This window comes from Salmo salar, chromosome 18, assembly GCF_965601325.2.
Source record: "Salmo salar chromosome 18, fSalSal1, whole genome shotgun sequence".
Taxonomy (NCBI): domain Eukaryota; kingdom Metazoa; phylum Chordata; class Actinopteri; order Salmoniformes; family Salmonidae; genus Salmo; species Salmo salar.
In genome coordinates this window covers 99,358,661-99,377,754 of record NC_138308.1, presented here as the reverse complement: position 1 = coordinate 99,377,754, position 19,094 = coordinate 99,358,661, and the positions used below count along the sequence as shown (strand labels likewise).

At 42.6% G+C, this 19,094-nt stretch overlaps 2 protein-coding genes across 4 annotated transcripts in view; one reads left to right on the top strand and one right to left on the bottom strand.

Annotated features, from left to right (window-relative positions):
* The window catches only part of psip1b (PC4 and SFRS1 interacting protein 1b), a 35,964-nt gene extending 17,748 nt beyond the window's left edge, over window positions 1-18,216 (bottom strand). For 2 of the 3 annotated variants that reach the window (XR_014381519.1, XM_082965407.1), the window contains exons 1-8: window positions 18,103-18,216; window positions 12,934-13,041; window positions 5,415-5,476; window positions 4,780-4,915; window positions 4,552-4,626; window positions 4,270-4,419; window positions 4,043-4,121; window positions 3,180-3,937 (exon numbers count right to left, since the gene is read on the bottom strand). Coding sequence is in view for 2 of the 3 variants with exons in the window: in XM_082965407.1 (XP_082821533.1) it covers window positions 3,180-3,937; window positions 4,043-4,121; window positions 4,270-4,419; window positions 4,552-4,626; window positions 4,780-4,915; window positions 5,415-5,476; window positions 12,934-13,017 (1,344 nt within the window). In the remaining variant the exon portion in view is untranslated. The remainder of the gene's footprint in view (window positions 1-3,179; window positions 3,938-4,042; window positions 4,122-4,269; window positions 4,420-4,551; window positions 4,627-4,779; window positions 4,916-5,414; window positions 5,477-12,933; window positions 13,042-18,102) is intronic. The other variant, XM_082965408.1, reaches the window with a different exon arrangement.
* A 364-nt stretch (window positions 18,217-18,580) lies between these two features.
* Window positions 18,581-19,094, top strand: part of ccdc171 (coiled-coil domain containing 171) — a 97,159-nt gene continuing 96,645 nt past the window's right edge. Inside the window, exon 1 of the mRNA XM_082964609.1 lies at window positions 18,581-18,672. The gene's annotated coding sequence lies outside the window, so the exon portion shown is untranslated. The remainder of the gene's footprint in view (window positions 18,673-19,094) is intronic.

Sequence of the window (19,094 nt, the reverse complement as noted above, 5' to 3'; positions counted from 1 at the left end):
CATTGAAATGTAAACATTGTGACGGCCCTGAATTTGTCTGAACCGTGTCTGTGCTTCTCCTTCCAAATGGGGCGCTGCCCCTTTAATTCCCTATTAAATAGCCAGCATCAGCTGCTCAAGAGATGGGGCGCTCTAGAGGAAGCTTGTTCCTACCCCGTTGTTTTGTTTTTAATAAAAGTTTAAGAGTCCGTGAATTAATCAGATCTGACAGTAGAACTCCAGTGGAGAATGGAGACCTCCCGCATTGGGCTCGGGGGAGACCTCCTGCCCCGCATTGGGCTCGGGGGGAGACCCGCCCCGTATTGGGCTCGGGGGGAGACCCGCCCCGTATTGGGCTCGGGGGGAGACCCGCCCCGTATTGGGCTCGGGGGGAGACCCGCCCCGTATTGGGCTCGGGGGGGAGACCCGCCCCGTATGTTAGAGTACGTTGGAATAATATATTGTGAATCATTACTATGTGAAAAGACAAAAAAAAAGCGTTTATGGTTTTCAGAGGTTGTGAATGAGACTGGTTTTACACTTCGCTTTATGGAGGGACAATTGCGTGACTGAGATCAGTTGGGTTCACTCAACCATTTACCAGGCCGGATAATTTTACATCTGGAGGTACAGGAAATTACACGTGAAAAGTCTAATTTTCCATTTTGACTTTAACACGAGTCCTTTTTATTGGCGTAGACTTGACGGACCAGAAGGAACTCATTCCCTCACAAACAAAAAGGAGAAATCCTACAATCTCTCTGGTAGGTCGACCTTCATGTCACCCCTAACAAAACAATAACCCGGTCGGTCGGCCGACGTAACAAACAACTTCAAGTCAAAACCGTTACACGTCGCCATTTTTACTTCTAATGACGACCACCGGTCTTCCCCACCATCAAAATGTCCATTTCAAAAATGTTCATGTCTATTCTATTATTATCTATATTTTCAAATAGGTTTCCTCCTGAGGATTTGACCATATAGTTTAAAAATTAACATTCATACACATCATACTCATAGATGCGTGGACCTCCAACCATCTTTGCGGCATCATTTGAAAGTTGACATTTCTAATCTTAATCCTATTTTTGTGCATTTTAAAATCAGCCAAAACACCCACCCTGTATTCATGAGCATGTTTCTCAGGTGGGGGGGTTATTGGTAAAAAAAAAAAAAAACATCCAGAAATTATGAAAACAGCTCCGACAACTTTGTAAGCTTTTAAAAAAAAATGATATCAAACTCAACCGTTAATATTTAGTCAGTGATGAAGACATTGATGTCTGGTGGCAAAAAAATGGTCGACCTTCCAACACACCTTTTATCTCCTGAAAAAGGTTTTCAGGTGTAAAAAAAAAAAAAAAAGTCCCTTTCTGACCACACAACGGGCAAAATATTGGATTGGAAACTTTTTGTTGAAATCAACAACAAAAAAAGGGAAGAAGTCAAGAAGTGATTGAGGTAAATCCGTTTGAATTTAATACACACACACACACCTATTTAATATGCATTCACCTGTAGTGTGAATAGACCTAGGCTACATGTTGATATACCCACTTTATCAATACAGATTTACCATTCAAATAAAATGACCATTATGTTATGTAAATCAATTGGTAAAAAAAAAAAATCTATAAAAAAAAAAAAATCTATAAAAAATAAAATTTGGGGGTCAAATTAATTGTAAACTGAACAAAAATATAAAAAGCAGCATGCAACAATTTCTAAGATTTTACTGAGTTACAGGTCATATAAGGAAATCAGTCAATTGATTTAAATTCATTAGATCCTTATCTATGGATTTCACATGACTGGGAATACAGATATGAATCTGTTGGTCACAGATACCTAAAATAAAAAGGTAGGGGTGTGGATCAGGAAACCAGTCAGTATCTGGTGAGACCATTTGACTCATGCAGCGCTACACATCTCCTTCACATAGAGTTGATCAGGCTGTTGATTGTGGCCTGTGGAATGTTGTCCCACTCCTCTTCAATGGCTGTGGGAAGTTGCTGGATATTGGTGGGAACTGGAACACTGCTGTCGTACACGTCAATCCAGAGCATCCCAAACATGCTCAATGGGTGACATGTCTGGTGAGGATGCAGGCCATGGAAGAACTGGGACATTTTCAGCTTCCAGGAATTGTGTACAGATCCTTGCGACATGGGGCTGTGCATTATAATGCTGAAGCATGAGGTGATGGAGGCGGATGAATGGCACGACAACGGGCCTCAGGATCTCGTCACGGTATCTCTGTGCATTCAAATTACCATGGATAAAATGCAACTGTGTTCATTGTCTGTAGCTTATGCCTGCCCCGTACCATAACCCCACCGCCACCATGGGGCACTCTGTTCACCATGTTGACATTAGCAAACTGCTCGCCCACACAACGCCATACACGCTGTCTGCGGTTGTGAGGCCGGTTGGACGTACTGCCAAATTCTCTAAAACGATATTGGAGGCGGCTTATGGTAGAGAAATTAACATTAAATGATCTGGCAACAGCTCTAGTGGACATTCCTGCTGTCAGCATGCCAATTGCATCCTCCCTCAAAACTTGAGACATCTGTGGCATTGTGTTGTGTGACAAAACTTCACATTTTAGTGGCCTTTTATTGTCCCCCAGCACAAGGTGCACCTGTGTAATGATCATGCTGTTTAAATCAGCTTCTTGATATGCCACACCTGTCAGGTGGATGGATTATCTTGGCAAAAGGAGAAATGTTCACTAACAGGAATGTAACCAAACATGAAAGAAATAAGCTTTTTGTGCGTCCAGAATTTTTCGGGGGATTTATTATTTCAGCTCATGAAACATTGGGACCAACACTTTTTACATGTTGCATTTATATTTTTGTTCAGTGTATAATTTATTCGTTAATGCATACATGTTGATGTAAAAAAAATAAAAATAAAAAAAAATCTGTCATGATATTGAATTCAAGATGGCCAACGATTGAACAGATCAGTAGCTGAATTTACCTGTCCAATGGATCCAGTGCCATTCTGGGACTTTGGCTAATATGCCATCTTTTGTTGCCGTGGCATCGTTTAGGTATCGTTTTCCTATCAAATATCGTGACTGTATCGAGTATTGGAATACTAAACCTGATACTGGGGTCAAAATTCTAGTATGGTGACAACGCTATAGGGAATAGGGGGCCATTTGGGACCTGTCAGAGAGCACTCACCTCTTCATCCTGACCAGGACTGTTCTCTGTGACAGCATTGGTCACCCCCTCCTCCTCTTCGTTCCCCTTCACTGCTACCCCAACCCCCTCCTCGTTCCCCTTCACTGCTAACCCAACCCCCTCCTCGTCTTCGTTCCCCTTCACTGCTACCCCACCCTGCTCCTCTTCGTTCCCCTTCACTGCTACCCCACCCCCCTCCTCGTTCCCCTTCACTGCTACCCCACCCCCCTCCTCGTTCCCCTTCACTGCTACCCCACCCTCCTCCTCGCTCCCCTTCACTGCTACCCCACCCCCCTCCTCCTCGCTCCCCTTCACTGCTACCCCACCCTCCTCCTCCTCGCTCCCCTTCACTGCTACCCCACCCTCCTCCTTCTCGCTCCCCTTCACTGCTACCCCACCCCCCTCCTCGTTCCCCTTCACTGCTACCCCACCACCCTCCTCGCTCCCCTTCTTAACCTCTTCCTTGTGGATTACTTCTTTGTCTGTTTCTAAACTTTCCACCTCCCTCATCTTACTGACTTCAATCTTTCCCTCTTCAACGCCAACTTCCTTTATCTTCTCTCCCTCATCATCCTTTTTCCTTTTCCTCCCTCGACTCTCCACCCGTTTCTTTCCCTCTTCTGTTGTCTTCTCTCCCCCATCATCCTTTTTCCTCCCTCGACTCTCCACCCGTTTCTTTCCCTCTTCTGTGGTCTTCTCTCTCTTGCTTTTTGTAGTGGAGGAGCTTTTCTCCTCCGTCAATCTTGTCTTCTTGCTGGCTGTGGAGACCAGAACAGGGCGGCCATTTTAGAATCCCTGTCCCATGACACCACATTGATATGATTGATACAAAATGGCTGACAGCTAGTGGTGATGTTCTTTACCTGGTGGGATTACAGTTGAACTGGTCGGGGCTGTCTTCTGCCCTTGGACAGGCTCGTCCTGGGTAGAACGCGTTTCAATCTAATGGCACGTATAGCAGAAGTTATTGGTCTTTAAATTGATTTATAAAAACCCGTTTATACATCAGCAATTAAAAATCCTTCATACTTCAAAGATTTGACGGATAAAACGTTAAGTTTAGAAAAACATTGGTGCTTTCCCTCCATACCTTTTTCCTTTTCTCAGCTCTCGTGTCAGTTTTCTGTTGGCCGTCGGCAGATGTTTTTTGGTTTCTCGGGGCCGTCACTGCCACTGTCTTGATAACCTTCGCTGGTGTTTTAGGGGCCTTTATTGGGGCCTGTTTATGGGAGGTGGACATCTGTAAGTTGAAGTAAAAAAAAATATATATATATATATATATATATATATATATATATATATAAAAAAATGACAAATGATTTTCTACCATTATATAGCTACTGTCTGTATCACAGCTGGACAGTTGACTCACTTTGACCGGTGCAGATGTCTTGGACTGGTCTGGCTTTTTATCTTCTTGCTCCTTTTTGGCTGGGGTACCACCCACCTGTTTCAGACAAGACAAATAGAGACTGAGCTGAGAGCAAGAGAGATTCCAATTCACTACATGGAGGGAGGTGTGTCAGAGAGCGAAAGAGAGAGAGAGAGAGAGAGAGAGAGAGAGAGCGTGTGTGAAAGAGAGAGTGAGTGTCCTACTCACCTTCTGTTTGCTGCATACTCTAGGAGTGTTCTCTATCTCCCACATTCCCTCTGTGAAGCCTCTAATGCGCACTCCTTTCCCATATCTGCCCTTGTTCCCTACGTAGGTCACTATATTTTCAGTGGGTATGGATGCTCTGGGGACGACAGAAGAAGAAGACTCGGTCCACAAACAAGAACAGAATGACAGAAACCATCAAATTCCCATTTTGGCCATTTATCAGACACTTATCTAGGGCGACTTACAGCCACTACAAACTAATCATACATTTACAATTGGAGACTACTAGCATGTAATAATAATAATAAATAACAATGATAATAAATGATAATAAATATTATTTGTCTGTGCCCAATAATGTTTGTACCATGTTGTTGTCATGCTGTGTTGTCATGTGTTGCTGCCGTGCTGTTGTTGTCTTAGGTCTGTCTTTATGTAGTGTTGTGGTGTGTCTCTTGTCCTGATGTGTGTTTTGTCCTATATTTATATTTTATTTATTGAAACTGACTTGCCTAGTTAAATAAAGGTTAAATAAAACATGAATAAAAATCTGCATCAGTAAATCAGCCTTGACCTCGGATTGACCTCGGATTGACCTCGGATTGGAAGGAAGGAAGGAAGTCTCCTCTACTTACGTCTGGTGAGTTCCAAAGAAGAACACCGGAACCTTCCTCTTAGAGCTCTCGCCCCGGGCAATCTGTAGGAGTAACACACCACCATCATCTATCAGCTGTCTATCTGTAGGAGTAACACACCACCATCATCTATCAGCTGTCTATCTGTAGGAGTAACACACCACCATCATCTATCAGCTGTCTATCTGTAGGAGTAACACACCACCATCATCTATCAGCTGTCTATCTGTAGGAGTAACACACCACCATCATCTATCAGCTGTCTATCTGTAGGAGTAACACACCACCATCATCTATCAGCCGTCTATCTGTAGGAGTAACACACCACCATCTATCAGCCGTCTATCTGTAGGAGTAACACACCACCATCTATCAGCTGTCTATCTGTAGGAGTAACACACCATCATCTATCAGCTGTCTATCTGTAGGAGTAACACACCATCATCTATCAGCTGTCTATCTGTAGGAGTAACACACCATCATCTATCAGCTGTCTATCTGTAGGAGTAACACACCATCATCTATCAGCCGTCTATCTGTAGGAGTAACACACCATCATCTATCAGCTGTCTATCTGTAGGAGTAACACACCATCCATCAGCTGTCTATCTGTAGGAGTAACACCACCATCATCTATCAGCTGTCTATCTGTAGGAGTAACACACCATCATCTATCAGCTGTCTATCTGTAGGAGTAACACACCACCATCTATCAGCTGTCTATCTGTAGGAGTAACACACCACCATCTATCAGCTGTCAATCTGTAGGAGTAACACACCATCCATCAGCTGTCTATCTGTAGGAGTAACACCACCATCATCATCTATCAGCTGTCTATCTGTTGGAGTAACACACCATCATCATCTATCAGCTGTCTATCTGTAGGAGTAACACACCACCATCTATCAGCTGTCTATCTGTAGGAGTAACACACCACCATCTATCAGCTGTCAATCTGTAGGAGTAACACACCATCCATCAGCTGTCTATCTGTAGGAGTAACACCACCATCATCATCTATCAGCTGTCTATCTGTTGGAGTAACACACCATCATCATCTATCAGCTGTCTATCTGTAGGAGTAACACACCACCATCTATCAGCTGTCAATCTGTAGGAGTAACACACCATCATCATCTATCAGCCGTCTATCTGTAGGAGTAACACACCATCATCTATCAGCTGTCTATCTGTAGGAGTAACACCACCATCATCATCTATCAGCTGTCTATCTGTTGGAGTAACACACCATCATCATCTATCAGCTGTCTATCTGTAGGAGTAACACACCACCATCTATCAGCTGTCAATCTGTAGGAGTAACACACCATCATCATCTATCAGCCGTCTATCTGTAGGAGTAACACACCATCATCTATCAGCTGTCTATCTGTAGGAGTAACACACCATCATCTATCAGCCGTCTATCTGTAGGAGTAACACACCATCATCATCTATCAGCCGTCTATCTGTAGGAGTAACACACCATCATCATCTATCAGCCGTCTATCTGTAGGAGTAACACACCATCATCATCTATCAGCTGTCAATCTGTTGGAGTAACACACCATCATCATCTATCAGCCGTCTATCTGTAGGAGTAACACACCATCATCATCTATCAGCCGTCTATCTGTAGGAGTAACACACCATCATCATCTATCAGCTGTCAATCTGTAGGAGTAACACACCATCATCTATCAGCTGTCTATCTGTAGGAGTAACACACCATCATCTATCAGCTGTCTATCTGTAGGAGTAACACACCATCATCATCTATCAGCTGTCTATCTGTAGGAGTAACACACCATCATCATCTATCAGCTGTCTATCTGTAGGAGTAACACACCATCATCATCTATCAGCTGTCTATCTGTAGGAGTAACACACCATCATCTATCAGCTGTCTATCTGTAGGAGTAACACACCATCATCTATCAGCTGTCTATCTGTAGGAGTAACACACCACCATCTATCAGCTGTCTATCTGTAGGAGTAACACACCACCATCTATCAGCTGTCTATCTGTAGGAGTAACACACCACCATCTATCAGCTGTCTATCTGTTGGAGTAACACCACCGTCATCTATCAGCTGTCTATCTGTTGGAGTAACACACCATCATCTATCAGCTGTCTATCTGTAGGAGTAACACACCATCATCATCTATCAGCTGTCTATCTGTAGGAGTAACACACCATCATCATCTATCAGCTGTCTATCTGTAGGAGTAACACACCATCATCTATCAGCTGTCTATCTGTAGGAGTAACACACCATCATCTATCAGCTGTCTATCTGTAGGAGTAACACACCATCATCTATCAGCTGTCTATCTGTTGGAGTAACACACCATCATCTATCAGCTGTCTATCTGTAGGAGTAACACACCATCATCATCTATCAGCTGTCTATCTGTTGGAGTAACACACCACCATCTATCAGCTGTCTATCTGTTGGAGTAACACACCATCATCATCTATCAGCTGTCTATCTGTAGGAGTAACACACCATCATCTATCAGCCGTCTATCTGTTGGAGTAACACACCATCATCTATCAGCTGTCTATCTGTTGGAGTAACACACCATCATCTATCAGCTGTCTATCTGTAGGAGTAACACACCATCATCTATCAGCTGTCTATCTGTTGGAGTAACACACCATCATCTATCAGCTGTCTATCTGTAGGAGTAACACACCATCATCTATCAGCTGTCTATCTGTAGGAGTAACACACCATCATCTATCAGCTGTCTATCTGTAGGAGTAACACACCATCCATCATCTATCAGCTGTCTATCTGTAGGAGTAACACACCACCATCTATCAGCCGTCTATCTGTAGGAGTAACACACCATCATCTATCAGCTGTCTATCTGTAGGAGTAACACCACCATCATCTATCAGCTGTCTATCTGTAGGAGTAACACACCATCATCTATCAGCTGTCTATCTATTGGAGTAACACCACCATCATCTATCAGCTGTCTATCTGTTGGAGTAACACACCATCATCTATCAGCCGTCTATCTGTTGGAGTAACACACCATCATCTATCAGCCGTCTATCTGTAGGAGTAACACACCATCATCTATCAGCCGTCTATCTGTTGGAGTAACACCACCATCATCTATCAGCTGTCTATCTGTAGGAGTAACACACCACCATCATCTATCAGCTGTCTATCTGTTGGAGTAACACACCATCATCTATCAGCTGTCTATCTGTTGGAGTAACACACCATCATCTATCAGCTGTCTATCTGTAGGAGTAACACACCACCATCTATCAGCCGTCTATCTGTAGGAGTAACACACCACCATCTATCAGCCGTCTATCTGTAGGAGTAACACACCACCATCTATCAGCCGTCTATCTGTAGGAGTAACACACCACCATCTATCAGCCGTCTATCTGTAGGAGTAACACACCATCATCTATCAGCCGTCTATCTGTAGGAGTAACACACCATCATCTATCAGCCGTCTATCTGTAGGAGTAACACACCATCATCTATCAGCCGTCTATCTGTAGGAGTAACACACCATCATCTATCAGCCGTCTATCTGTAGGAGTAACACACCATCATCTATCAGCTGTCTATCTGTAGGAGTAACACACCATCATCTATCAGCTGTCTATCTGTAGGAGTAACACACCATCATCATCTATCAGCCGTCAATCTGTAGGAGTAACACACCACCATCTATCAGCCGTCTATCTGTAGGAGTAACACACCATCATCTATCAGCTGTCTATCTGTAGGAGTAACACACCATCATCTATCAGCTGTCTATCTGTTGGAGTAACACACCATCATCTATCAGCTGTCTATCTGTTGGAGTAACACACCATCATCTATCAGCCGTCTATCTGTAGGAGTAACACACCACCATCTATCAGCTGTCTATCTGTAGGAGTAACACACCATCATCTATCAGCTGTCTATCTGTAGGAGTAACACACCATCATCTATCAGCCGTCTATCTGTAGGAGTAACACACCACCATCTATCAGCTGTCTATCTGTAGGAGTAACACACCATCATCTATCAGCCGTCTATCTGTAGGAGTAACACACCATCATCATCTATCAGCTGTCTATCTGTAGGAGTAACACACCATCATCTATCAGCTGTCTATCTGTAGGAGTAACACACCATCATCTATCAGCCGTCTATCTGTTGGAGTAACACACCATCCATCAGCTGTCTATCTGTTGGAGTAACACCACCATCATCTATCAGCTGTCTATCTGTAGGAGTAACACACCATCATCTATCAGCTGTCTATCTGTAGGAGTAACACACCATCATCTATCAGCTGTCTATCTGTTGGAGTAACACCACCATCATCTATCAGCTGTCTATCTGTTGGAGTAACACACCATCATCTATCAGCTGTCTATCTGTAGGAGTAACACACCATCATCTATCAGCTGTCTATCTGTAGGAGTAACACACCATCATCTATCAGCTGTCTATCTGTTGGAGTAACACACCATCATCTATCAGCTGTCTATCTGTAGGAGTAACACACCATCATCTATCAGCTGTCTATCTGTTGGAGTAACACACCATCATCTATCAGCTGTCTATCTGTAGGAGTAACACACCATCATCTATCAGCTGTCTATCTGTAGGAGTAACACACCATCATCTATCAGCTGTCTATCTGTAGGAGTAACACACCATCCATCAGCTGTCTATCTGTAGGAGTAACACACCATCATCTATCAGCTGTCTATCTGTTGGAGTAACACACCACCATCATCTATCAGCTGTCTATCTGTTGGAGTAACACACCATCATCTATCAGCCGTCTATCTGTTGGAGTAACACACCATCCATCAGCTGTCTATCTGTAGGAGTAACACACCATCATCATCTATCAGCTGTCTATCTGTTGGAGTAACACACCATCATCTATCAGCTGTCTATCTGTAGGAGTAACACACCATCATCTATCAGCCGTCTATCTGTTGGAGTAACACACCATCCATCAGCTGTCTATCTGTTGGAGTAACACCACCATCATCTATCAGCTGTCTATCTGTAGGAGTAACACTCCATCATCTATCAGCTGTCTATCTGTAGGAGTAACACACCATCATCTATCAGCTGTCTATCTGTAGGAGTAACACACCATCATCTATCAGCTGTCTATCTGTAGGAGTAACACACCATCATCTATCAGCCGTCTATCTGTTGGAGTAACACACCATCCATCAGCTGTCTATCTGTTGGAGTAACACCACCATCATCTATCAGCTGTCTATCTGTTGGAGTAACACACCATCATCTATCAGCTGTCTATCTGTTGGAGTAACACACCATCATCTATCAGCTGTCTATCTGTTGGAGTAACACCACCATCATCTATCAGCTGTCTATCTGTTGGAGTAACACACCATCATCTATCAGCTGTCTATCTGTAGGAGTAACACACCATCATCTATCAGCTGTCTATCTGTAGGAGTAACACACCATCATCTATCAGCTGTCTATCTGTTGGAGTAACACACCATCATCTATCAGCTGTCTATCTGTTGGAGTAACACACCATCATCTATCAGCTGTCTATCTGTTGGAGTAACACACCATCATCTATCAGCTGTCTATCTGTAGGAGTAACACACCATCATCTATCAGCTGTCTATCTGTAGGAGTAACACACCATCATCTATCAGCTGTCTATCTGTAGGAGTAACACACCATCCATCAGCTGTCTATCTGTAGGAGTAACACACCATCATCTATCAGCTGTCTATCTGTTGGAGTAACACACCACCATCATCTATCAGCTGTCTATCTGTTGGAGTAACACACCATCATCTATCAGCCGTCTATCTGTTGGAGTAACACACCATCCATCAGCTGTCTATCTGTAGGAGTAACACCCACCATCATCTATCAGCTGTCTATCTGTAGGAGTAACACACCATCATCTATCAGCTGTCTATCTGTAGGAGTAACACACCATCATCTATCAGCCGTCTATCTGTTGGAGTAACACACCATCATCTATCAGCTGTCTATCTGTTGGAGTAACACCACCATCATCTATCAGCTGTCTATCTGTAGGAGTAACACACCATCATCTATCAGCTGTCTATCTGTAGGAGTAACACACCATCATCTATCAGCTGTCTATCTGTAGGAGTAACACACCATCATCTATCAGCTGTCTATCTGTAGGAGTAACACACCATCATCTATCAGCTGTCTATCTGTTGGAGTAACACCACCATCATCTATCAGCTGTCTATCTGTTGGAGTAACACACCATCATCTATCAGCCGTCTATCTGTAGGAGTAACACCACCATCATCTATCAGCTGTCTATCTGTTGGAGTAACACCACCATCATCTATCAGCTGTCTATCTGTTGGAGTAACACCACCATCATCTATCAGCTGTCTATCTGTAGGAGTAACACACCATCATCTATCAGCTGTCTATCTGTTGGAGTAACACACCATCATCTATCAGCTGTCTATCTGTTGGAGTAACACCACCATCATCTATCAGCTGTCTATCTGTTGGAGTAACACCACCATCATCTATCAGCTGTCTATCTGTTGGAGTAACACCACCATCATCTATCAGCTGTCTATCTGTTGGAGTAACACCACCATCATCTATCAGCCGTCTATCTGTTGGAGTAACACCACCATCATCTATCAGCTGTCTATCTGTTGGAGTAACACCACCATCATCTATCAGCTGTCTATCTGTTGGAGTAACACCACCATCATCTATCAGCTGTCTATCTGTTGGAGTAACACACCATCATCTATCAGCTGTCTATCTGTTGGAGTAACACACCATCATCTATCAGCTGTCTATCTGTTGGAGTAACACACCATCATCTATCAGCTGTCTATCTGTTGGAGTAACACACCATCATCCATCTATCTGTAGGAGTAACACACCATCATCTATCAGCTGTCTATCTGTTGGAGTAACACACCATCATCTATCAGCTGTCTATCTGTTGGAGTAACACACCATCATCTATCAGCTGTCTATCTGTTGGAGTAACACCACCATCATCTATCAGCTGTCTATCTGTTGGAGTAACACACCATCATCTATCAGCTGTCTATCTGTTGGAGTAACACACCATCATCTATCAGCTGTCTATCTGTTGGAGTAACACACCATCATCTATCAGCTGTCTATCTGTTGGAGTAACACACCGTCATCTATCAGCTGTCTATCTGTTGGAGTAACACACCATCATCTATCAGCTGTCTATCTGTTGGAGTAACACACAGACACCATCAGCTGTCTATCTGTAGGAGTAACACAGAGAGACTATGGTCTTGTCTCAACCATCTTCCTCTCCCGTTGGGGATTTGCAGTGATGAGACAAAATCATAACTAGCAATTAGGGAGAGAAAAAAAACGGGGTCAAATACAAAAGGTTGTCGACTACATAGGGACTACATAGGGACTACATAGGGCTTCCGAAGACAGTGTGTGTGTGTGAGTGTGTGTGTGTGTGAGACTCACCCTGGCCGGCCAGTGGGGGAAGCCCCTCATCTTGGCGAAGACCAAGTCCCCAGGTTGAAACATGTCTGCTGCCTTGCCTGGCATCCTGCTGCAACACTACTTCTCATACTGTAGAGAGGAGAGATAAGGTCACCCTGATAGAGATCAGCTGACAAGACAGACACGTCGCTAAGCACTAGTAGAGGAAGTTGGTTTGCAAAACAGACATTGTTAAAAAAAATATATATATATATTTAAAAGACAATTTTGACATCAATGAATGATATAAACCCATTGATTCTTGAAGAATATAACTGCCTCATGAGTTTAGCTCAACTGTGGAACCCTGTGAGAACCCAAGCTAGCTAAGTTAGCCTTCAACAGGAAGTGAACGGTAAACCAAGAGCTAGCTAAGTTAGCCTTCAACAGGAAGTGAACGGTAAACCAAGAGCTAGCTAAGTTAGCCTTCAACAGGAAGTGAACGGTAAACCAAGAGCTAGCTAAGTTAGCCTTCAACAGGAAGTGAACGGTAAACCAAGAGCTAGCTAAGTTAGCCTTCAACAGGAAGTGAACGGTAAACCAAGAGCTAGCTAAGTTAGCCTTCAACAGGAAGTGAACGGTAAACCAAGAGCTAGCTAAGTTAGCCTTCAACAGGAAGTGAACGGTAAACCAAGAGCTAGCTAAGTTAGCCTTCAACAGGAAGTGAACGGTAAACCAAGAGCTAGCTAAGTTAGCCTTCAACAGGAAGTGAACGGTAAACAAAGAGCTAGCTAAGTTAGCCTTCAACAGGAAGTGAACGGTAAACAAAGAGCTAGCTAAGTTAGCCTTCAACAGGAAGTGAACGGTAAACCAAGAGCTAGCTAAGTTAGCCTTCAACAGGAAGTGAACGGTAAACCAAGAGCTAGCTAAGTTAGCCTTCAACAGGAAGTGAACGGTAAACCAAGAGCTAGCTAAGTTAGCCTTCAACAGGAAGTGAACGGTAAACCAAGAGCTAGCTAAGTTAGCCTTCAACAGGAAGTGAACGGTAAACCAAGAGCTAGCTAAGTTAGCCTTCAACAGGAAGTGAACGGTAAACAAAGAGCTAGCTGATGGACCACGCAGTGCAAGACGTCCACAGTAACAGAGTAGCCAGGACAAAAAAATAAATTAAATATATATACATTTTCACATCATTGAAATCAATCCCAGCACGTTTTTTGGGGCTCATTCAGTAGTTTTAACCTGATGTATCCTGTTGGAAAATCCTTTAAAAAAAGGGGACCATTTAGTTTACATACATTAAAAATGATACTGTTGCTGCTTCCTGTTGTCATGGCTTTGTGATTTATGTCATAACACTGCTTTTAGAATGTCCCTATTCATAATATGTTGAAATAAGTTGTGATATTTTTATATTGTACCCGACAAAAAAAATTATAATAATCCTGATCGACCGAGAGTCGTCTGTTCATTCAACCAATCGATTGGTTGACATTTTTAAAAAGGTATATTTTTTCCCCATATATAGACACATCCTGTTAGAATAAAAATCAACTATATATGTAGGCTACTGAGCTTGTCTGATGCTTTAAGCGCTGCGATTAAAAATGTTGACAAATTACTGAAGAGTGAGCCAGAGATCAATATAGCCTAACCAGAAGAAAAATAAAACCTGTCCCGGACCTTCTTCCTCCCGCTGCTGCTGGTCTTCCCAGATTCTGCCGTTACGGTCCCAAAGTAGCCAGTGATGGGTTACACCAGTGGCCGGCAACCTTTTCCACGTGGAGTGTCAAGTTATCCTACCACTTCTACTGATCTGCGTGCCAGTTATGATTTTCAGATGCACATTTTGGAACAGTTTCAGTTAAATTTATAATAAAAGTCGTCACCTCAAAGTCAATGTTATGTGGTTGATCAAAATTCTATTTAAAATGAAAATGACACAAATCTAAAAGTTACTTCTAATACCAATAAGTAAAAAAAAAAAAAAAAGCATTGCAGCCCCGCAGGTAGAACATTTCCTGATAAATATTAAAATATCCTAGAAATCACATCGTCTATGCATGCATGGCCTGTCTGCAACGAACTTCAAACGTTGTATGAACTTGGTCCAGCCCAAGGCTTGTGCAAACTTAGAACATTGTATGAAATATATCCGGACCCTCAAGAGTTTCCCCATTGCAGTTAGCGCTGGACAGACAGACACAGCCGAAAGGCTATTTGTAAATCAGGCAGGTCTATTTTATGACGTTTCCACAGGATCCCCTTTTCATGCTGAGTGGTTATCGAAAAGGGAGAAAGCTGGAAGGATTTTTTTCCAACAGGAAACGTTGAGAAACTACATCAATGGATGTAAAAACAGACTTGTTTTTTTTGAGGCGAAGAAAAAAATAAAATGACTGAGAAGCTCCACAGTGATGGAGAGTTAAGACAATCACATATATACACTAATCAGATCCCCCCCCAAATGGCCACATTTTATAGACCTACATTTGTTCGTAGGCCAGGACCCTCGGCCTACTGTATGTATAATCAGATGCATATCCTTGCTGAAGATGGACAGGAGACAAACAAAACTGGTAAAAAGGAATAAACCAAAACTTGTTCCTTGGTCTCTGCAAACAACATGTCCACTCAGACAATAACAATAATGACAATAAATTGGACACATTATCAGAAATTACTGTAATCAAACATTGTAGATTAGAAATTATGAGAATAACGATAACGATGTACAACTAGTGATACCGGCCCGCCGGTGAGAGGGCCAGCGGACCGGCCCGCCGGTGAGAGGGCCAGCGGACTTGTATTTTGATAAATGATATAATAAACTTCCTAAACTGCACACCGTGGTAGTAAAACTCAGGACTCCAATATTAGCAGGCAGTATTTAGACCGTCCACTTTGAAGTGCTTAGACAGAACGACCATATAAAGGAATGGAACATATAGGACCAGGTCCTGCTACCATTATAACCTATACAGCTGTCAGATGTGGACGTTAACAAGCAACAACAGACGGAAAGATAAATGGTGGAGTTATATTCATATAGAGGGAGGGGATTCCATACGTTATGTAGAGACAGAATAATATAAAAGGCTCTGTGATTAGAGAATTTAACGGTTTCCATGGAATTGTTATGCTTTGTTATGATTGTAATAAAGTCTAATTGAATCGACACGTTCCGGTATCTGTGGAATTATTTGACTCAATGTTTTTCCACAACAACAACACACACCAATATTTACAAGCAGTCACTTAAGACTGGAAATTATTAGCCTGTTCTACTTTAAAAATTGTTCCCGCCTAAAATCACTCACATCGATATTGTATAGAAATCGATGGAACTGGGACATTAACTGCAGTACGGAACAGACAAACTACATATAGTATCAGTGGATAGATGACAACCTGTTATGGCCATTTTACCGAGTCCTCCTCGCAGGGTCCTTCGGCTCCCACCTACCCTCATAGTTAACAGAACTGGGTGGGTGGGGGCTAACGACAGTCTACCTAGCCAGCACACGGTGTCTCTCCTGCCTGCTGTGTACCAGATTCCTCCTTAGGACTAGCTGGCTAAGCTAGCAAACAGTGTCCTTCACTCCCACCTGATATCAGCGAACCACTCGCCCACACAACGCCATACACGCTGTCTGCCATCTGCCCGGTACAGTTGAAATCGGGTTTAATCCGTGAAGAGCACACTTCTTCAGCGTGCCAGTGACCATCGAAGGTGAGCATTTGCCCACTGAAGTCAGTTACGACGCCGAACTGCAGTCAGGTCAAGACCCTGGTGAGGATGACGAGCTTCCCTGAGACGGTTTCTAACAGTTTGGTGCAGAAATTCTTTGGATGTGCAAAACCCACAGTTTCATCAGCTGTCTGGGTGGCTGGTCTCAGACGATCCCGCAGGTTAAGGTCCTGGGCTGGTGGTCCACGGTTGTGAGGCCAGTTGGACTTACTGCCAAATTCTCTACAACAACATTGGAGGCGGCTTATGGTAGAGAAATGAACATTCAGTTCTCTGGCAACAGCTCTGGTAGACATTCCTGCAGTCAGCATGCCAATTGCACTCTCCCTCAACTTGAGACATCTGTGGCATTGTGTTGTGACAATAAAATATTAATTCGAGTGGCCTTTCACCTGCCCCAGCGTAACAGTTTTGCTTCCGTCCCTCTCCTCGCCCTTACCTGGGCTCGAACCAGGGACACTCTGCAGACATCAACAAGGTCTCAGAGAGAGTGACATCACCCATTGAAATGTGATTAGCTCGCACCCCGCTAACTAGCTAGCCATTTCATACCGGTTACACCAGCACAAGGTGCACCTGCGTAATGATTATGCTGTTTATTCAGCTTCTTTATACACCACATTAGGTGGATGTATTATCTTGGCAGATGAGAAATGCTCACTGACAGGGATGTAAACAAATTTGGGGACAATTTCATAGTAATAAGCCTTTTGTGCGTATAGAAAATGTCTGGGATCTTTTATTTCAGCTCATGAAACATGGGACCAACACTTTACATGTTGCGTTTATATTCTTGTTCAGTATACGTCCGAAGTCATTATCAAAGACTTCTCAAACATAAGTCACTTTGCTATTACGTTTATTTTGATTGGCGATTTTCTGCATTTATCAAAAGTCCCATTAAGTGGCCTAATTTCAAATACATGCAACTGTCCATTTAAAGCAGGATTAGTAAGGAAATCGTTCAAGGCAACGCGTGAAAACGTTAACTAACTATTATATTAAATCTGAACTCTCCAAAATAATTGTATTATCGTGTGCAAGTAAGCGACACTCAAAAAGAGTATGGGAGTCTTGGGCGCCATTGTCGGACAGTGATAACGCGATACACAAACATGGAAGTCAAGACCTGAAGTCATGCAGTGGTCAGTCAATTTCATGTTTCAGTGGCAGCCTTCATATTACACCCTCGTAGACTAAACACGTTTATTAGCTCGGAACTCAGAAAATGTGCTTGATTCTTTCTCGTATTTTTTTGCTATATATAGATATATATATAGATAGATGTTTACAAAGAGGCTAGCTGTGTAGCTAGCAAGCCAGTCATTGAAAACGGAACACCGTTGTATCTTTTCTCCGTTATTAGATTGCTAACTTTGCCACAATCATGCATTGTAGCAAGGTAGTCTAGTAAAAAAAGAAAATATATATATATGAATGCGTATTGCTCAAATTCTTACCAGAAAACAAGTGTCCCCGAGTTGTAAAGGCGTGTGACTCGCAGCTGGAATTGAATGTAACTCACCCGTGTGAAGCTAGCCACAATAACACTCAACCGGAACCGGAACATCTACGGTTCGACTTCAAAATAAAAATCTCCCTCTTTCAAATCGATTCCTAAACGCAATTGTAAATGAGAACTTGTTCTCAACTAGCATACCTGGTTCAATAAAGGTGAAATAAATAACAAAATAAAACAACCTGTACTGTCTTTGCTTTACTCGTCCACATCTCGATTCCCCCTTCATAATTATTATTATTTTTATTCCAATTTCAAATTACAACACAATAACAAATAAATATAGGACATCAACTACAAAAATATATGTTCTTCTTATGAAACAAATAATAAATAAACAAAAATAAAACTTCATAAACATTTTGTTGTTTACAAACCCCTTCTTAAACGCGTCAGAGGCCTGTTCGGCCAATCGAAGGGCTAGAAGGGAGACGGAAGTGACGTAAGGGACGTAAGGAAAACAAACGGCAAAGATGGCGTCACATTCAAACGGATATTGAGACAAACATCTGTAAGTTCCTAATTTAAACGTACTAAACTGTCGTAACTTCATCGCTACCGAGTTGCATGAAGTATAAAACATTATTGTTATTTCAGAAGGTCTTACATTTGTTGTTCAAAATGAAGTTATTTCACCGCTTCGAGACAACGACCCTCTTGTTTTTTGGGGCGAAGCGGTCTTGCTGGCAAGGCAACGTTAGCTAAGCAACCTAAGGTTAATAAACTCTCATGGGTCTCTGACTAGCAAACTATCAGCGGGTTTACTATCAAGCCAGAGAGGAAGCTATCCAATATAGTTAGCCAGCCAATGCCCTATTCCCTTCCTTCAATACCCCACAATTGTATTTTTCGTTTACCTACTAGGTAGATATTCTCATACTAGTGTGACCTATCTAGTTAACGTTAACTAGTAGTAACTGGCTAGCTTAGCTC